The 26387-nt window shown below is 45.5% G+C and overlaps 1 protein-coding gene across 2 annotated transcripts in view; it reads left to right on the top strand.

Moving 5' to 3' along the window:
• Positions 1-7757: 7757 nt before the first annotated feature.
• Positions 7758-26387, top strand: part of LOC120989736 (tyrosine-protein phosphatase non-receptor type 9-like) — a 68491-nt gene continuing 49861 nt past the window's right edge. Inside the window, exon 1 of one of the 2 annotated variants that reach the window (XM_040418028.1) lies at positions 7758-8044. In XM_040418028.1, the coding sequence (XP_040273962.1) occupies positions 7781-8044 (264 nt within the window). In that variant the 5' untranslated portion in view covers positions 7758-7780. The remainder of the gene's footprint in view (positions 8045-26387) is intronic. The other variant, XM_040418029.1, reaches the window with a different exon arrangement.

The following is a 26387-nucleotide window of genomic DNA, read 5'->3' as shown; positions in this document are numbered from 1 at the left end:
GTGATGGCTAACCTTGGCACTCCAGCTGTGGTGAAACTACGACTCCCAGCATGCTCCATTTATTTCTATAGCCTAGAGTTCTGAGAGAAGCCAAGCAAGGGGGGCATCTTGGGAGATGTAGTTTTACCACAGCTGGAGTGCCAAGGTTAGCCATCACTGTATGTAGCGGGTCAGCTCACCAGCAGGCCTTCAACCATAATGTTTTACAGGGTCAGCTCACCCATAATTTTTTCGATGCTCAGATCAGCAGCGGGCACTCGCCCCTAATGTTTTAGAGTCAGCTCTGTAGCAGACCCTGACCCCTAATGTTTTAGATGGTCAGCTCAGCAGCAGGCCCTCGCCAGTAATGTTTTAGAGGGTCACCAGCAGGCCCTTGCTCCTAATGTTTTTGAGGGTCACCAGCAGGCCATCAATCATAATTTTTCAAGGGTGTATGATGCCCTCCTTTATGTGTAATAAAGGGTGTATTGGAGTGCCGGTTCCTTGTAATTTTTGGAAACCCTTTCACTTAGTGCATAGGCTTTATGAGTGTAGGAGTCCCACTACCTGAACAATTGTACCACAATATGAAAGAGGCCCTCCTTTACGTGATATACAGGTTGTATCGGAGTGCCTCTTCCTTGTAATTTGTGGCAGCACTTGCACTTTATAAACATAAAGTAAATATACAGGAAAGAATGTTTCCTAACAATTTTTTCTCTAAAATCGATTTTATCTTCGGTTTGGTGCGTATTATTGTCAGTCTGTAAAAGTGGCGTACTACTCGAACATGGTTCCCAGCAGCGATCTGGGAGTCCAAGATGCATCCAGACATCCTCCCCATGCTGTTCCTGAACCATTATGGTGGGGTTTTAATCAATTTCTGACCTTTTCCTATGAACCAGACACTCTCCCCTCTTCAGAGCAGGGGGTGCCTCGTTTATTGCTAGGGTTCTCCTATTGACTTCCATTGTGCTTGGGTGCTCGGTAGGTGTTCGACCCAATCAACACTAGTAGACATATTAGGTATTGCCGTGTCTCTCAGACTATGGAGACACTAAAACATGATTTTTTTTTTTTGTTTCAAAAAGGATATTATGTAAAGCTTATACAAATAAAAAAAAGTATACATATTAGGTATTGCCACGTCCGTAACGACCTGCTCTATAAAAATATCACATGACCTAACCCCTCAGGTGAACCCCGTAAAAAATAAAAACGGAGTCAAAAAAGCCATTTGTCACCTTACGCACAAAAAGTGTAATAGCAAGCGATTAAAAAGCCATATGCACCCCAAAATAGTGCCAAACAGTCATCTCATTCCGCAAAAATGTTACCCTACCTAAGACAATGGCCCAAAAACTCAAAAAACTATGTCTCTCAGACATCGGAGACACTAAAACATGATTTTTTTTGTTTCAAAAATGATATCATTGTGTAAAACTTACATAAATAAAAAAAGTATATTCGGTATTGCCACGTCCGTAACGACCTACTCTATAAAAATATCACATGACCTAACCCCTCACCGTAAAAAAAATTAACTATCAAAAAAGCCATTTTTTGTCACCTTATATCACAAAAAGTGCAATACCAAGTGATCAAAAAGTCATACGCACCACCCAAAATAGTACCAATCAAACTGTCATCTCATCCCGCAAAAAATGAGACCCTACCTAAGACAATCGCCCAAAAAATAAAACAAATAGGGCTCAGAATATGGAGACACTGAAACGTGATTTTTTTTATTCAAAAATGCTGTTAATAAAAAAAAAGTTGTCATATTTGGTACTGTCGCATCCGTAACAACCTGCCCTATAAAAATAGCACATAATTTAACCTGTCAGATGAATATTGTACATAACAAAAAATAAAAACGGTGCCAAAAAAGCTATTTTATGTTACCTTGCCTCACAAAAAGTGTAATATAGAGCAACCGAAAATCATATGTACCCTAAAATAGTACCAACAAAACTGCCACCTTATCCCATAGTTTCCAAAATAGGGTCTTTTTTTGGAGTTTCTACTCTAGGGGTGCATCAGAGGGTCTTCAAATGTGACATGGCAGCTTAAAATTAACCCAGTGAAATCTACTTTCCAAAAACCATATGGCGTTCCTTTCCTTCTGCGCAATGCCGTGTGCCCATACAGCAGTTTACGACCACATATGGGGTGTTTCTGCAAACTACAGAACTAGGGCAATAAATATTGAGTTTTGTTTGGCTGTTCCTTGCTTTGTTAGTGGAATTTTTTTTTATTCAAATGGAAAATCTGCCAAAAAAAGTGAAATTATGAAATTTCATCTCTATTTTCCATTAATTGTGGAACACCTAAAGGCTTAACAAAGTTAGCGGCCACTGGTGCCCACCTGAATTCAACTGTACTGCCGTCCTCATAGTGGTCTGGGGTGAGTGGAGAAGATGGGGAAAGAGACGGTCTACATCAGAGAAGATAGCACTGGATATGAGGTGTATGTAGAGTTGTGTTCTCCTGTATGGTGCTGGCCACCATAGAGGGGCAACTACTGGGCAGTATTTTGTGCTACACCGTGGTTGGTTCTGCACGGGCAGAATATTGTGCTACACTGTGGAATTTGGTTACGATAGGATGATATGTTATGCTGCATTGTGGTATTTGGTTCTGCTTGGGCAGTGTTTTGTGCTGCACTGTGGTATTTGGCTCTGATGGGGAAGTATATTGTGGTGCGCTGTGGCATGTGGTCGTGCTGGGACAGTATATTCTGCTGCACTGTGGTATTTGGTTGTGCTGGGGTAGAGTTGTTGCGATACCAAATTTTTGATTCGGTTTCGATACCATAAAAAAGTATTGCGATACTCGATACGACGCAAAAAAATAAACCAAAAAAGCCACGTGCATTCCGCATTTTTAAAAATGGCGAATCGCGCAGTTTTTATTTATTTTTTCTGTTCCGGCGTTCACTGCATAGATTTTTTTAATATTTTAATAGTTTGGACTTTTCTGACGTGGCGATATGTAATATGTTTATTTATTGTTTATACATTTTATATGTGAAATTGGGAAAAGGGGTGATTCATACTTAATATTTAGGTGTTTTTTTTTTTTTTACGCTTTTTATTTAATAACTATTTCCCCCCTTAGGGGCCAGAACCTGGGATTTTTTTCATCCCTTGTTCTATTCACCCTGATAGAGCTCTATCAGGGTGAATAGGACTTCACACTGTCCCTGCTGCTCTGTGTTCTGTAGCGTCCTGGCTGCCATGGTAACCGATCGGAGCCCCAGGATTACACTGCTGGGACTCCGATCAGAAGCTGCCACTGCACCACCAATGAGAAGGGGAGGGGACCCTGTGGCCACTGCCACCAATGATTTTAATACTGGGGGGTTGAGAGGGGCGGGCGCACTGTGCCACCAATGATTTTAATGAGGGGGGAGGGGAGGGCGCACTGCGCCACCAATGATAATTACCCCTTAATACAGGAGGTGGGTACTGGCAGCAGATCAGCAGCAGTTAACCCCTCAAGTGCTGCACCTGAGGGGTTAACTGCCGCTGATCGCAGCTCCCTGTCAGGTGCAGGGTGCCGGCTATGCGATTCTGCTGCCGGCACCTGCCTCCTGTATTATGTGTTAAAGACATGGGTCCAGACTTTAAGTATTAGGCTACACAGAGCGGCGCCCAGCGATGTCCCAGCACTTACTATTATTCCTGGGCGCCGCTCTGTTCGCCCGCAGTGCCCCATTACTGTCTCCTCTCCTGCTCCATATGCTAATTACTATCGGAGCAATGGGGAGGAGACATCAGCTTCTCTAGTGGGCGTTCCTTCTCCCTGGCTGTAGCGCTGTCTAATCGCAGCGCAGCGCGAAGGAACGCCCACTAGAGAAGCTGATGTCTCCTCCCCATTGCTCCGATAGTAATTAGCATATGGAGCAGGAGAGGAGACAGTAATGGGGCACAGGCGCACAGCGGAGCGGCGCCCAGGAATAATAGTAAGTGTCGGGACATCGCTGGGCGTCGCTCTGTGTAGGAAAAGTCCCATCATTGGTGGCGCAGTGCGCCCGCCCCTCTCTCCCCATTGGTGGCAGCGGCAGCAGCAGCACAGGGGGAGGGAGAGACTGCTTCCTTCTCCCCTGTGCTGCTGAGGGAACATGAGCGCTCTGACAGCAGCGAAGCCCAGTATCGAAAAAATGGAAATCCCGGTATCGCATCGATACCGGGACGGGACAAAAGTATCGATTGGGTATCGAAATGTCGATACCCGCAACAACCCTATGCTGGGGTAGTATATTGTGCTGCACTGTGGTATTTGGTTGTGCAGGGGCAGTATATTGTGCTGCACTGTAGTATTTGGTTCTGCTGGGGCAGTATATTGTGTTGCACTGTGGTATTTGGTTCTGCTGGGGCAGTATATTGTGCTGCTGTCACGATCAGTGTGGGGAGAAACTCCACACTGAATACAGGAGGGAAGGGGAACAGTAACTGGGCCTGGAAACTAGCGAAGAGAAAAGGTCACCTCCTAGACAACCCTAATCCGGGCCCTGACTATCCTATCAATACGAATAGACCTTGAAGGTAGGAATATTCATATGCAGGATACCTAGGCCCTGATTTCCCTATAAGGCCCTGGAATAAGTTTAGGGCCAGAGACAACCCATTCCTCCCCAGATGGACGGATGGAAGTCTCTGTCTCAGGCCCAGATACAACAACAGGGAATATAAAAAATACAAACAAATGCAACACTTAACTTCTGTAGAGATGGAAGAACAGGTACACCATAGACGACCTCACACCAGCTCAGCCAAACCCAAATGAAGCTATCTACCGCATAGTCAGAAGGGTGGGGTCAGACTATAAAAGGTAGAAGTGATGACCACTGAGCAACAGCTGAGAAAAGGGAAGTGGTCATTAACCCTATAAACACTGAATAAAAAGAAATCAAGGAGGCTGTTAGATTCCTCCACGCTCAGCCAGTCTCTCTGATCACCTGACACCAGAGGGACCATGACAGCTGCACTATGGTATTTGGTTCTACTGGGGCAGTATATTGAACTGCACTGTGGTATTTGGTTGTGCTGGGGCAGTATATTGTGGTGTACTGTGGTATTGGGCTCTGATGGGGCAGTATATTCTGGTGCACTGTGGTATGTGGTCGTGCTGGGACAGTATATTGAGTTGCACTGTGGTGTTTGGTTGTGCTGGGGCAGTATATTGTGCTGCACTGTGGTGTTTGGTTGTGCTGGGGCAGTATATTGTGGTATTTGGTGCTGCTGGGGCAGTATATTGTGCTGCACTGTGGTATTTGGTGCAGCTGGGGCAGTATATTGTGCTGCACTGTGGTATTTGGTGCTGTTGGGGCAGTATATTGTGCTGCACTGTGGTATTTGGTGCTGCTGGGGCTGTATATTGTGCTGCGCTGTGGTATTTGGTGCTGCTGGGGCAGTATTATGTGCTGCACTGGCATTTGGGTCTACTGGGGCAGTATATTGTGCTGCACTAAGGTATTTGACTCTGCTGGGGCAGTATATTGTGCTGCACTATGGTATTTGGTTCTGCTGGGGCAGTATATTGTGCTGCACTGTGGTATTTGGTGCTGCTGGGGCAGTATATTGTGCTGAACTGTGGTATTTGGTGCTGCTGGGGCAGTATATTGTGCTGCACTGTGGTATTTGGTGCTTCTGGGGCAGTATATTGTGCTGCACTGTGGCATTTGGGTCTACTGGGGCAGTTAATTGTGCTGCACTAAGGTATTTGGCTCTGCTGGGGTGGTATTCTGTGCTGCACTAAGGTATTTGGTGCCGCTGGGGCAGTATATTGTGCTGCACTGTGGCATTTGGTGCTTCTGGGGCAGTATATTGTGCTGCACTGTGGTATTTGGTGCTTCTGGGGCAGTATTATGTGCTGCACTGTGGTATTTGGCTCTGCTGGGGCAGTATATTGTGCTGCACTAAGGTATTTGGCTCTGCTGGGGCAGTATTCTGTGCTGCACTGTGGTATTTGGCTCTGCTGGGGCGGTATTCTGTGCTGCCTGTGGTATTTAGTTCTGCTGGGGCAGTATATTGTGCTGCACTGTGGTATTTGGTGCTGCTGGGGCAGTATATTGTGCTGCACTGTGGTATTTGGCTCTGCTGGGGCGGTATTCTGTGCTGCCTGTGGTATTTAGTTCTGCTGGGGCAGTATATTGTGCTGCACTGTGGTATTTAGTTCTGCTGAGGCAGTATATTGTGCTGCACTGTGGTATTTGGCTCTGCTGGGGCAGTATATTGTGCTGCACTGTGGTATTTAGTTCTGCTGGGGCAGTATATTGTGCTGCACTGTGGTATTTGGCTCTGCTGGGGCAGTATATTGTGCTGCACTGTGGTATTTGGTGCTGCTGGGGCAGTATATTGTGCTGCACTGTGGTATTTGGTGCTGCTGGGGCAGTATATTGTGCTGCACTGTGGTATTTGGCTCTGCTGGGGCAGTATATTGTGCTGCACTGTGGTATTTGGCTCTGCTGGGGCAGTATATTGTGCTGCACTGTGGTATTTAGTTCTGCTGGGGCAGTATATTGTGCTGCACTGTGGTATTTGGTGCTGCTGGGGCAGTATATTGTGCTGCACTGTGGTATTTAGTTCTGCTGGGGCAGTATATTGTGCTGCACTGTGGTATTTAGTTCTGCTGGGGCGGTATTCTGTGCTGCACTGTGGTATTTGGCTCTGCTGAGGCAGTATATTGTGCTGCACTGTGGTATTTAGTTCTGCTGGGGCAGTATATTGTGCTGCACTGTGGTATTTGGTACTGCTGGGGCAGTATATTGTGCTGCACTGTGGTATTTGGTACTGCTGGGGCAGTATATTGTGCTTCACTGTGGTATTTGGCTCTGCTGGGGCAGTATATTGTGCTGCACTGTGGTATTTGGCTCTGCTGGGGCAGTATATTGTGCTGCACTGTGGTATTTGGCTCTGCTGGGGCGGTATATTGTGCTGCACTGTGGTATTTGGCTCTGCTGGGGCAGTCTATTGTGCTGCACTGTGGTATTTGGCTCTGCTGGGGCAGTATATTGTGCTGCACTGTGGTATTTGGCTCTGCTGGGGCAGTCTATTGTGCTGCACTGTGGTATTTGGCTCTGCTGGGGCAGTATATTGTGCTGCACTGTGGTATTTGGCTCTGCTGGGGCAGTATATTGTGCTGCACTGTGGTATTTGGCTCTGCTGGGGCGGTATTCTGTGCTGCACTGTGGTATTTGGTTCTGATGGGGCAGTATATTGTGCTGCACTGTGGTATTTGGTTCTGCTGGGGCGGTATTCTGTGCTGCACTGTGGTATTTGGCTCTGCTGGGGCGGTATTCTGTGCTGCACTGTGGTATTTGGTTCTGCTGGGGCGGTATTCTGTGCTGCACTGTGGTATTGCTGGTCCAAGATAGGGCCTCTCTTAGTTTTTCCCAGGGCCATTTTAGGTCGCCCCTGCAAGTTCACATGGAAGCAGTCAGTATGTAGCATACAGGGTTCCTCCTCAGTGCCTATGCCTCTGCTGTAGTACGGGACGCTTGTACACCCCAGCAGGTCTCCATGCCTCCTGAACACTGAGGTGAGACGCCTCCCCCCACTCTGACATGTCTGACACGTTCTCGCGCCCTGCACGTGCACACATGCATGTCGCCACTGCCGCCCCGGCCGGGAAGGCCAGCCCGTCCCATCCTATACACGGCTCTTCGTCGGCTGTTTGGTTAATATATGACATCTCCTCTATCTCTCTGAGGAAAACATCCCCACGGTGGTCGCGCTGCATTCAATCAAGCCTCTTCCCAAATCAAAGATGGCCGCGGAAACCCCGCCCTTGCTCCATGGGCAGCTCCATCCCCGCTTCGTCACGGCCTCGCCTCTCTCCTGGTCCAAAGGGAGGAGGAGAGGCCGGGACGCTCGGCGGCCACTCTGACGTCGGTGCAGGGAGCTCGGTGTGTTGCTGTGCAGGGCCGGAGAGGAGCAGAGTCCCGACCTCTGCCGCGGCCGTCCCGAGCTCGGAGCCACTGGAGGTGTCCGGATGTGCCGGAGAACCGGAGCCGCGAAGCAACATGGCGGAGAACCACCTAACGGCCCAAGAGGAACGGGTGAGCTGCGGCAGGGTGCATGTGTGGGGTCATGGCTGATGGGGCAGGAAGCAGTATATGTCCATAGGGCTTTGCAGTGTGCAGCCTCCCTCATTCCTGCTGCTGACGGATCTGGCGACCCCTCCCTGGCTGCCGGCCTCCTATCCGCATATGTGTGCTCTGTGCGGAGAATGGCTCCCTGGTCACCAGCTTTACCATCTCCGCACCTGGTAGCCGTCTTTTGGGCATGTCAGTCCAGCAGCAAAATGAGGAGGACTGTCTGCTGGGGCAGGGAACAGTGGGCAGACCTGTGAGGCCTTGCCCACCTGACCAGGTCCATACTTTAGTCCTGCCAATCAGCATCACTAGGAATGGACTGTCGGGCCCTATAGAAATGAATGGGTTGTGTGTAGGAGGCCTTATGTATGTCAGTGGGCATGAACCACGCTGGGTACAGCCTGGCATAGGATCAGTACGGTACACCTGGTGAAACATGCACCGCCATCTGCTGCAGGTCATACACCCGTCCTACTGTGCTTACCTGGAAACCTTGTGGTGGGTGCATGTGATGGATGTGCCACCAGCTCCTCAGCAGATTACGGAATCATTTGTGGTTTTATTACTCTGCGGGGTACAGACAGCCGCCATAGTTGCCCACTGTTTCGGCTTTAGTAGCTAAGCAGTAAACGCCTATAAAATGGCACAGACCAAATAAGATGTAAAAAATGGCGGAGTCCGTATGCTCGAAAGGCAGCAGGATGTGCGGATAATACTTGACACGTAGATATACAGTTCTTATAAGAAAAGATGTGAAATAATAGTAGATACGCAGTTAATAAATCACTCGTACCATCAAAACATCACGCCAGCGGACCGCAAACCAGCTGTGTGCCCAACGGGTTCCGCAGTTGGCTTTCTCCAGGCAGTAGTTCTGTCCTTCTATGGTCCAGATTGACGCACTTCTGACTCACCGTCTCAGCGTTGTATGTGCCCTGTCCATCATCATCACCTACGCCATAGCCTATTTATGTAGCGCTCTCAGCAGCTTTCATTAAAGGAGTATTTTCAGCTCCTAATGTGATGGTAGATTGCTAGGATACGCCACCACTTTATGACTTGGACCCCCATCGATTCTGAAAATGATTGGGGCAGCCATGCATCCCCTTCACAGTTTTTTCCTAGGTCCATTCAAGTGGATAATGGTGAAGAGGCACTGCAGCCTTCTCACAATTGGTGGGGCTCCCAGAGGCTGGCCCCTCACTGATCATAATGTGACGGCATTCCTCTTTAAGGGTACCAAATGTGGCATAAACTGAGCAGAAAAAAACCACGGTAGATTTTGCCACACAACAGATATCACCTTGCGCTTTCCAAAGCCATGGTAAAATCTCATCCACTTTGCTCTTCTATAATACGGTGTGGAATTTTGATAGTCCCATAGAAGCAAGTGGAGGGAGCCTCACGTGAGCAGTCAGCTTTCTATTCTTGGTGGACGGCGCTTGGGGCCCTTTTCTTCAGATGGGTCTGGGTATCATAGGTGTTTCTGCAGTAAATGTCCTGATGGACAACTGTAAGTATCGTAGTCTGTAATATAGAGCATACGGTTTGAGATGTGGCCTCCGATGTATGGCAGTAGATATGGAATGATCAGAGCTTTGACATTGGTTTGTTTTCCTGAAGATAGTCTCAGTATAAGGGTCCATTCACACGTCCGTTGTTTCTTTCCTGATCTGTTCTGTTTTTTGCAGAACAGATCTGGTCCAGTCTCTGTTCCGCAAAAAACGTAACAGATCAGGAAAGAAACAACGGACGTGTGAATGGACTCTTAGTGCGTTTTCGGTAGCCAGCGATGTGTGTATTTCTTGCTGGGTTGCAATACGTCTACCTTTTTCGTAAGATATGACATATCGGAGAGTTTTTATTAGAGGATATGTCTCTTTTTCACGAATAAAGGTAACAAGTCCTTTGGGGAGCTTCGTCCATTTCCTTTTTATAGGTTCTGTTAAAATGCAAAGCTTAAAACCATAAGGGTGAAATTGCACCATGGGACACCCAGCCTAAAAACCCTTCTGTTAAAACTTGGGGATCAAAGCTGCAGCCTGGGGTGATTTTTCACACTGGTGGTACTATACAATACGCCTGTGTACAGTATAAATCCCATCCTTATTGAAAGGCATATGAAAAAAAAAATCCCATCCCCATTATTTTCTTTAATAAGGCTCACACAATTGGTGTTTGGAAAAAGATCTAGTACTCAAGTGGATTCCACCAAGAAGCAGAATGGGGTGTCTGGTTTTGAGTAAGTAAAGTTTAAAGGGATTATCCGACTTTGTTATTGATGTCCTTACTTCTGGATAGGTCACTGGCATGTAATCGGTGAGGCTTTGACAACCCGCCAAAGAGCTTTTTGTGAGAGCCCATGTTCTCCTGTGAGTGCTGCGTCCTTCTCGTTGCTTACCCTAGGCTGCTGACGTCACAACTATCGGGCACGTGGGGGCTGAGCTGCGTCTGGGCCACGTGACCTATGGTCGTGATGCGAGTTGCATAGAGTATGAAACGACTGTGCTCACAGCCGTGCTGGGGCTTTTTTAAACAGCTGATCGGCGTGGGTTCCTCCAGAGGATAGGCCATCAGTTACTAAGAGTCGGAGAACCCCTAAAAAACGCACACAGTTCACCAGTGTACCTTTGGTGCAAATCTGCAGAGACTCATGCTGGTAACCAAAGGAATGCCCATTTCTAGAGGAGAAAGGTGGTCTGTGTTCGGTTATTTACCAGGAATACGCCCCCACACACAAGATTGCTTCCAGGCCTGTCGTAGGAAAGTTCTTGTGGCTTGGCCTAATAGCTATGCAGTGATTTTCCCATAGACTGCAGTGGTAAACACATTGCATCCTAGGGGGACAAAAAAAAAAAAGTATTGTTCATGCCACTGAGGCCTATGTTGGCCACAGTGGTCACGGTCACCTCAAAGTTGCCTCCTGGTCTACAGGCTGGGACCGGAGCAGTGGCAGGACTGCAGATAAGTGAGTGGAGCTTTTTCTGTAAGGGGCACAGGTTAGGAACCCAGGAGTTTTCTGCATCAAGGCTTTACAACCCCTTTAGGACACCATTGGACACATCAGGAGCAGAAACGTCCGGTACTCCTGGTGGCATGGGAGGGACAATACCCAGCTGATGGGTTTTCCTTCAGAAATGCAGGACAAAATGCAAAAATTCCCCTTGTTAATAGAAAAGCTCCACACATGAATGTATTCTTAGGGAGAACTATACCTCTTTCATTTCTCTTTTACTGGAATATGTCCTCCTATTATTAGCATTTTGGGTATTTTCATATCCCCTTTGTGTGTATGACTACATACATTGCAATATTGATCTGGTTTTACTTGTTTAAGCTTGCTGGCCAGATTAGCAAGTAAATGTAAGTCTTCAAGTTGTCATAAAGTGCCACTAGTCTGGAACCCAAAAGATCATAGTTACAGACTACAAGCAAACCCTGTGTGTAGTCACAACTGCAGTTATAGGGTTTCTGCGGGAATGATTTATAATGGCCACCAGCAACCTGCCCTAGGATGTGAGCAGGACTGGTTCACTCCACTTGCAGAGCTGCCGGGGAGGGGGCAGCAAAGCCTCACTACATACACATTTACAATAGATGATAATAATGTGAGCCTGCCTGTGATATGCCGTCATGGCTGAGCAGCCTGATGGGAACACTCATTAATATGTAGTATATACCAGTGCCAGAGTGTAATGTGTAGTGAGTAGGGTTGAGGGAAGTGAGCTTTGGATCATAGATCCGAAGTCGGTTCGGTCAAAACTTAGTTTGAATGCTGTACAGAGATCCGTCTCCGTACAGCATTCAAATGTATGGTCTCCGGCGAGGTGAAATTCGTCATCTCAGAAGTCACACGAGACTACAGTAAATAACTTTGGCCATCATAAGTGGGTGTGGATGGATTTTGACAGTGTCAAAATCTGCAGTGTGAAGTCATTAGGCTACTCAGTGTTATCAGTCATATTAGTAATTGTCTCCATAGACTAGGACCTCAAGAGTGAGAAGGGGGAAAAAAAATATCATGAAAGTAACACCTTTTTGGCTTGCTTCACTTCTGTATTGTGGCTTCCACTTATAGGACTTGTAATGCATAGCTGGATGTGGGTTTCAGTGGTGGTTTCTGGCATTTTGACTGGAAAAGTAGGTCTGCATGAAGAACCAATGCAGGTGTGAACTCGGCCTTATATAGTGTGTGCTTCCTTCAGAAATGAGGAGGTTTTTTTTCTACTGCCCCCCAGTTCGGCAGTAGTATACCATTGAATATGAAATACAAAATATAGCTCCTCTTTAGCAGTCCACACCAATGATAAGACCTCCTATACAAATAGGTAATCCATTGTCTGTTTACTGTGCAGTAAATGGAGGATGTTATCTCAAGGGTAAGCTTCATGAAATTGGGGGGTGTAGAATTAGGATAGCAATGACAGCTCTTTGACAGGCCTAGATAAAGATACTTATAGAAGAGTATTGCATTGATTAGTGTAATTTATGATGCTCTAATTGAGTCACTACATGGGGGTCCTATCTCTGGTCAGAGTGATGGTCTGACTGAGAAAATCAATTGAGGTGAGTTGCCATGCTAAGTCCAAAGAGGAAGTTAAAGAGCCAGGACAGGAAGTAGAATATGTGGAGTGACTTAAAAAATATTATCTAGAAAATCTGCATTTAATTTAAAAAAAAACATGTAGAATATTAACATCTAGTGCTGGGATGGCTAACCTCTGGCACTCCAGCTGTGGTAAAACTACAACTCCCAAGATGCACACTTGCTTGGCTGTTCTCAGAACTCCATAGAAATGAATGGAGCATGCTGGGAGTCATGGTTTTACCACAGCTGGAGTGCCGGAGGTTAGCCATAACTGATCTAAGGGGAAATTGATTATCTCTCTGCACCTTAAAAGTGGCAGAAAACAAGAAAACATGTGTTTGCGACTTCTTAAAAGCCACTTGTGATAAAAATTTGTCTTTACGCCATTCTCGACAATTTTCCAAAAGGTGGTGTGGTGAGGGAGGGGGCATGGCCAGCAGGTACAACACATTAATCTTCATTTTAGCCCGTTTTCTGGCCCTAATGAATTCGGAAGTCTATGGCGGCTGAGAGCGGTCGTAGATTTCTGTTTAGGTGCAGATTACTGCTTGCTGACGCATCTAATTCATGACGAGCGGTGCGCCTCATGATAAATTAGGTGCATCCCTCCAGCAGTGCGGGGCACTGAAAGTGGTGGTCTTGATAAATCTCCCCATAGGGTATTAAAAAGTGATTTTAAGGAAATTGATAGACATGTCCCTTCAGTGAAGTCCTAAATAGTTAGACTGTACATGGTCTAGGAAAGCCAGCCTAAAGTAGAAGTTGATTGTGCTCGTGATCAGTGGTTTCTGCAGGAAAATGACTTCCTTTTCCATTTGCATGTTTTCTTTTACCTTTGGTACTTTTTGGATTCCTTAGTGCTCTGATACAGCTTGAAGATGGGAAGAGAACAGTGGCCCAGATTTACTAATGTGTCTGCACCTAAAACCTGTCTAAAAAGTGTTGCAAATTGGTGCACTTTGGCACAACCAGGATTGGCCCCCCAAGATCTTCCGCAGGTTGTCCCCTCCTGCTGTAGTCCAGTAGAGTTCCACATATTTTCTTGACCATACAGTTACTAATGGAAGTAGCCTGCTTTGAACTCTGGTATTCATTTCTCGTCCTCCTTTTTTTAAACTCTCAGGGGTTTTTGGCTGGCTTTTGTAGAATAAATTGATGTTCTGAAATGAAATGTACCCACTTTTGATCTTTGGTGTAATTCTCTCTTAAATTTTGGATTTACGGCATACTGGCAGAAGCGTGCAATTGGTGCTGAACTTCTTGCGATTTTTTTTTTGTTTCTTATAGTAGCTTTGCAAAGAGTGACAGAAGGCTTTGTTCACATTACGTTTCAGTCCTACATGTGGTTTATGTGCTGGGAAAGTTCTAGGTATGTACATCAAATGTATCTATAGGGCACCTTTAACCCGATGGAGGTCAGGCATGTCCTTTTGACCTCGGGTATTCTATGCTAGTGTACCTTTTTATAAAAATGTATGTATGTAAATTGGAATATGAAAAAAAAAAAGGGGGGTTAGTCAGCACCTCCCAGTGCGCAGGTGCACGCTGCCATGGCAAAGACCTAGAGAAAAAAAGACAATGCAGCAGCACTCTGCGTATCAGACAAAGTACAATAATGCCATAGTCACAAAAATTATAGTGCTAATGCTACGCTTATTTATAAAGTGAGATGCTTGGCAAATGCATTTAGTAAAAAACCATCTGAGCCCGTCTGCCGAACGTCAAGGCGATCTCTGTAAGACGGGTCCTAACACTAAATACTACCTGTTATGCGCCATAATGGCCGCCATAAAGTTCAGGAAGTGTTGGATCCGCTCAGATGGTTTTGTACAAAATGCATTTGCCAAGCATCTCGCTTTATAAATAAGCGTAGCATTAGCACTATAATTTTTGTGACTATGGCATTATTGTACTTTATCTGATTCGCAGGGCGCTGCTACATTGTCTTTTTTTCTGTAAACTGGAATGGTGACACTGGTCCAAATGGTATTTGGTCCATTGCTGATATAGACCTGTGTATTTAGGCTGCTGTCCAAGTTCATCAGTTCAAAGAGATCCAGTCCAAATGCTCTTGTATGTAATAGGTTGATGTGTGACGTCCATGGCTTCCCAGAGATTTGTTACTGCATGTCTGCCTTGTCATTCTCATCAAGATGTCAATCAAACCAGTGGTTGCCACATTTGCATTATCGGAAACCTTTTCAGCACCAAAGGATTTTAAAGGGGCTGTTCAGTTTGAAAACGTTCCAGGTCTTCATCTGGAGAGTGATTACAAAGAGCAATGTCTTGTCAAGCATTACACAGAAAGCCTATTGGTTATAATGGAAACTAAGGATTGCTTAAATGACCCAGTGGTGGCTCTGCAGCAAAATCGAACCCTCGGGCCTCGTTCACATTTTGACATCCATGAAAAAATCTGTCCATGTTTCATCTGTGAAGAATCCGTGTTTGGTCCAAGTGTCTGTTTTTTGCCCTCAATGTGTCATCCGTATTCCATGGAGACGGCTCAACCTGAAAATTAATTTCCAGAGTATCTCCTATAAATGGTCAGTGGAAAATGGACCAAACACTGACGCCATCCTTGTGTCAGTGATTTTTCACAGAAAGGGGTCGTTCACACAAACGTGTGGTGCCCGTTGCCGTATTGCGGACCGCATTTGCGGATCCGGAATACACGGGCACCGTTTCATGTGCATTCCGCATCACTGATGCGAACCCATTCACTTCAATGGGTCCGCAAATCCGGAGATACGGAACACTACGGAGTACTTTCTGGGGTTCCGTTCCGTGCCTCCGCACCTCAAAAAGATAGAACATGCTCTATCTTTTTGCGGAACGGAGGGATCGCGTACCCATTCAAGTGAATGGGTCCACGATCCCCATGCGGCTGGGCCACGGTCGGTGCCCGTGCATTGCGGACCGCAGTTTGCGCTCCACAGCACGGGCACTGGCTTCACACTGTCATGTGAACGAGCCCTAAGGCTACAAGCACACGAACGTTGTTTGTTTCCGTGTCCGTTTCTTTGCGGATAGGATGCGGACCCATTCATTTCAAAGGGTCCGCAAAAACACCGTATGCTGTCCGCATCAATATGTCCGTTCCGTAGCCCTGCAAAAAAAAAAAATAGAAAATGTCCTATTCTTGACCGTTTTGCGGACAAGGATAGGCATATACAATGGATCCGCATAAAATAAACGGATGCCATACGGATGTCATCTTTTTTTGCAGATCTGCAATTTGCAGACCGCAAAACACATACGATCGTGTGCATGTAGCCTAAGGCTACATGCACACAAACTTATTTTGTTCCCGCGTCCGTTCTGTTTTTGTTTTGCGGGTAGGATACGGACCCATTCATTTCTATGGAGCTGTTAAAAAATGCGGATAGTCAACCGTTTATTATCCGCGTCCGTTGTTCCATTCCGCAAAAAAAATAGAGCATATAGCCTAAGGCCTCATGCACACAGCAGTTGTTTTGGTCCGCATCCGAGATGCAGTTTTTGCGGCTCTGATGCGGACCCATTCACTCCAATGGGGCCGCAAAAGATGCGGACAGCACTCCATGTGCTGTCTGCATCCGTTGCTCCGTTCTGTGGTCCACAAAAAACATCGAACCTGTCCTATTGTCCGTTTTGCAGACAAGAATAGGCAGATCCGTGTTTTGCGGATCCGCAATTTGCTGACCGCAAAACACACAATGGCCGTGTGCATGAGGCCTAAGGCTACATGCACACGACCGTATGTGTTTTGCGGTCCTGCATTGCGGATGCGCCCAAAAAACGGATGCCATCCGTGTTTTTTTTTTTTTTTTTTTTGTGAATCTATTGTAACAATGGCTAAAACGGACAAGAATAGGACATGTTCTATTTTTTTTGCGGAGCTACGGAACGGACATACTGATGCGGACAGAACACTGTGCTGTCCTCATTTTTTGCGGACCCATTGAAATGAATGGGTCCGCATCCTATCCGCAAAAAAAAGTAACGGACACGGAAACAAACAACGTTCGTGTGCATGTATCCTAATGCCTCATGCACACGACTGTTGTGTGTTTTGCGGTCCGCTAATTGACGATCCGCAAAACACGGATGGCGTCCGTGTGCGTTCCACAATTTGCGGAACGGCGCGGACAGCCCTTAATATAACTGCCTATTCTTGTCCACAAAACGGACAAGACTAGGATAGGTTATATTTTTTTTGCGAACCATGGAACGGAGCAACGGATGCGGACAACACACTGAGTGCTGTCCGCATCTTTTGCAGCCCATTGAAGTGAATGGGTCCATGTTTGGGCCGCATGGCTGTCCGCTATTTTATTATATTTTTTTCTCTGACCCATTGTCAGTAACATAAAAACTACTGATATGTGAACAGACATATTAAAATCAATGAAGTTGTGTCTGCAGAAAATCCAGACAGCGCGGTGGGAAATGGAAATGTGAACGAGGCCTTAGTGACTTAGAGGCACTTAGTGGTCAGCTTATTGTAAAGAGAGCCTTCTGCCAAGTAGAAATTCCGCAAAGTGAATAGCCCCTTTAAGGCTTCTTGCACACGCGTGCGGGTGAATGCACATAAGATCCACACTGATTTATGTGCAGTTCTGCACCATATACGCACCAAAATCCGCCATTTAGATTTGAAGATTAGATGTGCTTTTGCCGCAGATCTCACCGTTCATTGGAAAAGGGTGAAATCCGCAAACATAATTGCCATGCTTTTGTATTTGGAAATCCACAAAGCTGATCAATTTCTGCACGGAAAAAAATCTGCAAAGTGTACATGAATCTCATACGCTTGCTGGTACTGTACTGCGGATTTTCCGCTTGGGGATCCGCGCTGAAAAACGCAGGTATTTTACAACGTGTGCAGGTGGCCTAAAAAAGGTTTCTATTGATTTAGATATTGGTGGCCTCTCCTCAGGGTAGTCAAAATGAAGTAATTAGATGGAGACAGCATGTCCCTTGTGTTAGTTCTATGGAATAAATTAACACAAGGGACGCGCTGTCTCCATCTAATTATTGAGCCAACCAACAAAAAAACCAATAACCCCATATAGAATAAGAGAGCACACATATAAAATATATGTAGTTTATTAAAGACACATTAAAGAGGACCTTTCACCGATTATTACACTATGAACTAACTATACAGACATGTAGAGCGGCGCCCGGGGATCTCACTGCACTTACTATTATCCCTGGGCGCCGCTCCGTTCTCCTGCTATGTCCTCTGGTATCTCCAGTCACTAAGTTATGGTAGGCGGAGTCTGCCCTTGTTCTTCTGAAGCGCTGGCCAATCGCATTGCAGAACTCACATTCTGGGAGAAAAAAACCTCCCAGGCTGTGAGCTCTGCGCTGCGATTGGCCAGCGCTAGAGCAGAACAAGGGCAGACTCCGCCTACCATAACTTAGTGACTGGAATCTCCGCCTACTATAACTTAGTGAGCGGAGATACCAGAGGGCATAACTGGAGAACGGAGCGGCGCCCGGGGATAATAGTAAGTGCAGTGAGATCCTGGGCGCCGCTCTACATGTCTGTATAGTTAGTTCATAGTGTAATAATCGGTGAAAGATCCTCTTTAAATGACAATAAATATAACATAAAGGCACAAAGTAAAGGGGGTGGTGGTGCGCCCCATGTGGTGGGACCAAAATCAACCTCCCTCACATATACTGGACTAACAGGGAAAAGGGGGTCACAGACATTGGGTATACAGCTGGCACTTGTGGACCACACTATTTAAAGATGGACACTGTTTGTTATCTTTACCTCCTGACGAAGCCCTTCTCGGCGAAACGCGCGTCGAGGTGCAGCTCTGGTCAGACCTTGGGTTCCAGCATACCATGGGTAATTTGTGTTTTTGTTTCATGCATTGTTACTTTGTTAATTCAGTATGATTTATTGCTTACACACAGCATTCCTGCTCTGCCCTTGATTGTGTTACTATTTGGTAATCCGCATTTATCGGATTGCCATCTATGTTACCATTGGGGGGGTAGGTTTGCTGTGTGTGACCACATTGACTTTTTAGTATTATTGAATGTAGCATACACATGGTTATAGGTTACTTTGGGTGAACTTACAGCTCTCCCATTAGTATGCAGCTTTATACCCAATGTCTGTGACCCCCTTATCCCTGTTAGTCCGGTATATGTGAGGGAGGTTGATTTTGGTCCCACCACATGGGGCGCACCACGACCCCCTTTACTTTGTGCCTTTATGTTATATTTATTGTCATTTAATGTGTCTAATAAACTACATATATTTTATGTGTACTCTCTTATTCTATATGGGGTTATTGTTTTTTTTGTTGGTTGGCTCAGTATATCATACTAGATCCCAGTGTATCTATATACCCAATTTGAGGTTTTTTCTTATAGGTTGGTCTATCCATCTAATTATTTCCATTTATGGGGAATTGAACCCTTACCCCAGGAGACAGGAACCCACCAACTTTGTACTTGGAGTGCTGTTCACATTGGATTCTCCTCAGGAAGGTGGTCATCATCATCATCAGATCTGTGGGGGTCTGACATGACACTTCTCCACTGATCAACTCTTTTGGGCAGGCACTGGAAACGCAGTAGTGGTCAGAAGGTGCCATCCACTTAGTAGTGTCCAGCATACTGTGGCTCAGCTCCCACTTTATACTCTGGCATAGGGCTGCACGATATATCGCAAAAATAATCGAATCGCGATAATCGGCAAATGCGATATGGCGATTCGGCCGACCTGAAAATGCCGCGATTATATATGAAGGGGCCCCTATTGATAAAATGTCCTCTGTCCTATTGATAAAATGGCCAGCCTCTGTACTTACTTTCACGATGAATGCACTGCTGCGGGCGGGAGCGAGCGAGGTGGCCGGCGCGTGACTGACGTCACTTAGTCACGCTCCTGCTTCCTGAATTAAGTGGGAGGAGCGTGACAGTGATGTCAGTCACGCGCCGGCCGGCTCGCTCGCTGCCGCTCTCTGCAGTGCATTCATAGTGAGTGATAGTACAGAGGCTGGCCATTTTATGAATAGGAGAGTTATGTGCGCAGTTTAGGACACATGAGGGGACACATAGGGCCATGAGGGGGACCAGCATAAGATACCATATGTGTGTCTTATGCTGGCCCCCCTCGTGGCTCCATGTGTCATAGCACACATCCCCCACAACGGTGTCCTCCGCAGGTCCCCCACAACGGTGTCCTCCGCAGGTCCCCCACAACGGTGTCCTCCGCAGGTCCCCCACAACGGTGTCCTCCGCAGGTCCCCCACAACGGTGTCCTCCGCAGGTCCCCCACAACGGTGTCCTCCGCAGGTCCCCCACAACGGTGTCCTCCGCAGGTCCCCCACAACGGTGTCCTCCGCAGGTCCCCCACATAACAGCGCCATACCCAGCCACGTCAGCGGCTCATATGAGAAAATCCAAGCAAATAGACCTCTAGCACAATTCCCTTAAAATATTGCATCGCATATCGTTATCGCAATTTTTAGGGCCCTAATCGCAATCGCACAAAATTCCCATATCGTGCAGCCCTACTCTGGCATAGCCACTAAATAGCTTCTAACTGTCCACTGTATAGTTTTCTTTGCCGCCTGATACAGCTGATTGGTGGGATGTCAGACCTCCACTGATCTGATATTGAGGTCCTATACTAATGATAGGCCGTTGATAATGAAGTCCCGGAAAACCCCTTTAAGGTGGCCATAGACCTTCTCCTCGGGTGAATAAGCCACTGCCAGACGCCCCCAGTGGCGGCTTATCCCCATGCGTGACAACTTTCTCCGCCTTTGTGGCAATGTCAGGACACCCCACACACACATTAGATGGTCCACTGGTTTGGCCAACATTAGCCTAAGGTCTCAGGCACACGATCGTTGTTCTGGTCCGCATCCGAGCCGCATTCACTTCAATGGGGCCACAAAAGATGTGGACAGCACTCCGTGTGCTGTCTGCATCCGGTGCTCCGTTACGTAGCCCCGCAAAGAAATATATAACGTTTTGTGGACAAGAATAGGCATTTCTACAATGGGCCGCCTGTTCCGTTCCGCAAATTGCGGAAGGCACACGGGTATGTTTTGTGGATCTGCAATTTGCGGACCGCAAAAAACGGAACGGTTGTGTGCATGAGGCCTAATCTGTATGACCACCTTTTAGATCTGTGGTCAGAGGAACATTTTACTTGATTTCCCCCTTCTACATCCTTCTATATTAAAGGTCGTAGGATCCGTGGCGGTTTGTTCCCACTTACTGGTAAATGCTTAACTTAGCCATCTGTGAGGTTTCTTTTACCGTATAGCAGATGTTTGTATGGATTTTTATTTTGTCTTTCACTTAATAGAATTTCTCTGCCTTAAACACAAGTAAGAGTAATTACATCTTAAATGTGCCATGTGTTTGGCAAGAAGAGTGGAAGTAAAGTAATTGAGGTCTGAATGACTAATGGAAGCCGCTGCTTCCATGTTCTGGCTGATGAAATTATTTTGTAGGCTAGATCTGAATTCTGATGCTTCTCTTACTGGTGAAAATATGTGGCGTGTCTTAAAGCACAGACAAAAATTAGTGTGAACAGTCACGTAACATTTGACCCCTAGAAGTGGCCCCTCAGTGTGGCCGGATTTGTACTTTGATTTCCAATATTTCAAACAACAATTTCTTAATGACCTCCTAAATGTAAGGTGATTGTTTCTCTCTGGTATTCTTCCTACGTGTCTAAACGAGTAGAATAGGATGATGGAGATCTACTACGTCAGTCCTGTTCCTGATAACTGCTGCATGTACACATACCAGCCATCGGCAGCACATCTTTCTCTGACAGAAATCGCAAAAAGGGAGGTTTTTTCCGTCACGTATGTCTGTTATACTTATAGTCAGATGCAATGAAGTAGAGTAAGAATATCCAATATTGCATAGGAATAACACAATACATCGCAAAGCAAGAGAGACGCATACATTAATCTGAGTTTGCTACAAATGTGAGTATTCCCAACATTTGAATGGACACAACGTGCCTGAGTATCTAGCCATTCTCCACAAATTGCTTAAAATTTTGATATAGCATTTCGCTTGGGCTACTGTCACATTTGTGTTGTTGTTTTCCGGTATTGAGATCCGACAGAGGATCTCAATACCGAAAAAGAATGTTTCCGTTTAGTCCTCATGCATTCTGCATGGAAAGAGATCCGGTCAGGATGTCCTCCATTCCGTAAGCATTCCATTTTGTGACCGGACACAAAACGGATATAAGCTGTGGTTGTGTGTCTGGTCAAAAAATTACACCGGTCATCCATTGACTTTCAATGTATTTATTGATGGATCAGTTTTTTCCCGTTTTGATTTAACACGACGGAACGGATGCATCCTCATGTGCAAAATGAAAACTGATCCGTTTAATTCCAGTATTGATATCATCTGCCGGATCTCAATACCAGAATTATCGCAAGTGTGAAAGTAGCCTTTAAACCCTTAACGCAAAATTATGTGCATGTACGGCGGGGGATGCATTGCCAGAATGCCTTCCGCCGTATATGCACGGCGGGCTGATCGGGCGGGTGCAGGAGCTGCGCCCGCCTGATCACTGCAGGGGACCGGCAGTCCCTGATAGCCGGGCCCCTGCTGTATCCGCCGACAACGCTGTTTACCCCTTCTATGCCGCGGTCAGCGCTGACTGCGACATAGAAGTGGTTTGCGGCGGGTGAAGGAGCGCATCTGGTCCCCGCACTGCTGTGGCGGGGACCCGATGTGTGACAAGGCCACCCGATGCCGTAGAGAGGCTGCCCAATGCCTTGTACGGCATCAGGACCTGCCTTCTACGGGTGCCCAGGAGATTCAGGCTGGGTCTCTTAGGCAACCTGTTGGTGTACTACTCTGTGTAATACACTAACAGGCAATGCATTACAGTACAGATGTATTTTAATGCATTGCAGAGGGGATCAGACCACCAAAAGTTGAAGTCCCAAAGTGGGACAGAAATAAAGTTAAAAAAAAAGTGTTTTCAATAAAAAAAAGTTTCAATTTAAAAAAAAAAAAAACGCCCTTTCCCCTGATTTTATAATAATAAAAAATATTAGGTATTGCCGCGTCCGTAACGACCGGCTCTATAAATATGTCACATGGTCCACTCCGTCCGATAGACACCATAAAAAAAAGTTAATACAAACTGTCAAAAAAGCCATTTTTGTCACCTTGCATCACTAAAAGTGCAACATCAAAAAGGCGTATGCCCCCAAAAATGGTACCAATCTAACCGTCACCTCATCCTGCAAAAAATAAGCCCCTACTTAGGACAATCGCCCAAAAAATAAACTATGGCTCTCAGACTATGGAGACACTAAAACATGATATTTTTTTTGTTTCAAAAATGCTTTTGTGTTAAATGCAAAAAAGAAAAAGTATACATATTGGGTATCTCTGTATAAAAATACCACATGACCTAACCCCTCGGATGAACACCGTAAAAAAAAAAACTACTGTCACTTTACATCACAAAAAGTGTAATGGCAAGTGATCAAAAAGTCATACGCACCCCAAATTTGTACCAATCAAACGGTCATCTCATCCTGCAAAAATGATACCCTACCTAAGAGAATAGCCCAAAAAAAAACCACTATGGATTGGAGACACTAAAACATGATTTTTATTTATTTTTTGTTTCGAAATATTAGTGTATAAAACTTTAATTAAAAAAAGTATACATATTAGATATTGTAACGACCTGTTCTATAAAAATATCACATGACCTAACCCCTCAGGAGAACACCGTAAAAAAAAAAAAAAAAAATGGTATCAAAAAGAAAGCCATTTTGTCACTACATCACAAAAAGTGTAATAGCAAGCGATCAATACGCACGCCAAAATAGTGGCAATCAAACGGTCATCTCATACTGACAAAAATGAGCACCTACATAAGACAGTCGCCCAAAAAATAAAAAAAACTATGGCTTTCAGAATATGGAGACACTAAAAAATCTTTATTTTTTTTTCAAAAATGCTTTATGTAAAACTGAAACAACCAACCAAAAAAAGTAGTCCTATTTGGTATTGTCGCGTCCGTAACAACTTGCTCTATAAAAATAGCTCATGATCTAACATGTCAGATGAACGTTGTAAATAACAAAAAATAAAAACGGTGCCAAAACAGCTATTTTGTGTTACCTTTTAGAGCAACCAAAAATCATCTGTACCCTAAAATAGTAACAACAAAACTGCCACCTTATCCCGTAGTTTCCAAAATGGGGTAATTTTTTTGAGTTTCTACTCTATGGGTGCATCAGGGGGTCTTCAAATGTGACGTGGCAAGTTAAAATTATCCCAGTGAAATCTGTTTTCCAAAAACCATATGGCGTTCCTTTCCTTCTGTGCCCTGCCGTGTGGCCATACAGCAGTTTAAGATTATATGGGGTGTTTCTGTAAACTACAGAATCGGGGCAATAACTATTGAGTTTTGTTTGGCTGTTAACCCTTGCTTTGTTAGCGGGGGAAAAAATTATTAAAATGGAAAATCTTCCAAAAAAGTGAAATTCTGAAATTTCATCTCTATTTTCCATTAATTCTTGTGAAACACCTAGGGTTAACATTTGTAAAATTAGTTTTTAATACCTTGAGGCGTGTAGTTTCTAAAATGGTCATTTTTGGATGGTTTCTATTATGTAAGCCTCACAAAGTGACTTCAGACCTGAACTGGTCCTTAAAAAGTGGGTTTTGGAAATTTTCTGAAAAATTTCAAGATTTGCTTAGAAACATAGAAACACAGAATGTGTCGGCAGATAAGAACCATTTGGCCCATCTAGTCTGCCCAATATACTGAGTACTATGGATAGCCCCTGGCCCTATCTTATATGAAGGATGGCCTTATGCCTATCCCATGCATGCTTAAACTCCTTCACTGTATTTGCAGCTACCACTTCTGCAGGAAGGCTATTCCATGCATCCACTACTCTCTCAGTAAAGTAATACTTCCTGATATTACTTTTAAACCTTTGCCCCTCTAATTTAAAACTATGTCCTCTTGTAGCAGTTTTTCTTCTTTTAAATATGCTCTCCTCCTTTACCGAGTTGATTCCCTTTATGTATTTAAAAGTTTCTATCATATCCCCTCTGTCTCGTCTTTCTTCCAAGCTATACATGTTAAGGTCCTTTAATCTTTCCTGGTAAGTTTTATCCTGCAATCCATGTACCAGTTTAGTAGCTCTTCTCTGAACTCTCTCCAAAGTATCAATATCCTTCTGGAGATATGGTCTCCAGTACTGCGCACAATACTCCAAATGAGGTCTCACTAGTGCTCTGTAGAGCGGCATGAGCACCTCCCTCTTTCTACTGGTAATGCCTCTCCCTATACACCCAAGCATTCTGCTAGCATTTCCTGCTGCTCTATGACATTGTCTGCCTACCTTTTAAGTCTTCTGAAATAATGATCCCTGAATCCCTTTTCTCAGATACTGAGGTTAGGACTGTATCACTGATTTTATATTCTGCTCTTGGGTTTTTACGCCCCAGGTGCATTATCTTGCACTTATCAACATTACATTTTAGTTCCCAGATTTTTGACCATTCCTCTAGTTTTCCTAAGTCCTTTTCCATTTGGTGTATCCCTCCAGGAACATCAACCCTGTTACAAATCTTTGTGTCATCAGCAAAAAGACACACCTTACTAGGGATGTCCCGATACCATTTTTTTAAGACTGAGTACGAGTACCGATACTTTTATTTAAGTACTCACCGATACCAATTACCGATACTAATTTTAACAATAAAATACACACACATGTATTTTCTGACCACTGACCAACCAAAAGGCCCAAAAACAGAACTATAACATTCCAAGGAGACATTACACTGAATGGGGGCCACAAGGAGACGTTATACTGTATGGGGCAGCCACAAGGAGACGTTACACTGTATGGGGCAGCCACAAGGAGACATTATACTGAATGGGGCCAGCCACAAGGAGACATACTGTATGGGGCAGCCACAAGGAGACATTATACTGTATGGGGCAGCCACAAGGAGACGTTATACTGTATGGGGGCAGCCACAAGGAGACGTTATACTGTATGGGGGCAGCCACAAGGAGACGTTATACTGTATGGGGGCAGCCACAAGGAGACGTTATACTGTATGGGGGCAGCCACAAGGAGACGTTATACTGTATGGGGGCAGCCACAAGGAGACGTTATACTGTATGGGGGCAGCCACAAGGAGACGTTATACTGTATGGGGGCAGCCACAAGGAGACGTTATACTGTATGGGGGCAGCCACAAGGAGACGTTATACTGTATGGGGGCAGCCACAAGGAGACGTTATACTGTATGGGGGCAGCCACAAGGAGACGTTATACTGTATGGGGGGCAGCCACAAGGAGACGTTATACTGTATGGGGGGCAGCCACAAGGAGACGTTATACTGTATGGGGGGCAGCCACAAGGAGACGTTATACTGTATGGGGGGCAGCCACAAGGAGACGTTATACTGTATGGGGGGCAGCCACAAGGAGACGTTATACTGTATGGGGGGCAGCCACAAGGAGACGTTATACTGTATGGGGGGCAGCCACAAGGAGACGTTATACTGTATGGGGGGCAGCCACAAGGAGACGTTATACTGTATGGGGGGCAGCCACAAGGAGACGTTATACTGTATGGGGGGCAGCCACAAGGAGACGTTATACTGTATGGGGGGCAGCCACAAGGAGACGTTATACTGTATGGGGGGCAGCCACAAGGAGACGT

Source organism: Bufo bufo, chromosome 2, assembly GCF_905171765.1.
Source record: "Bufo bufo chromosome 2, aBufBuf1.1, whole genome shotgun sequence".
In the NCBI taxonomy this organism is placed as follows: domain Eukaryota; kingdom Metazoa; phylum Chordata; class Amphibia; order Anura; family Bufonidae; genus Bufo; species Bufo bufo.
This window is presented reverse-complemented; position numbering and strand designations above follow the sequence as displayed.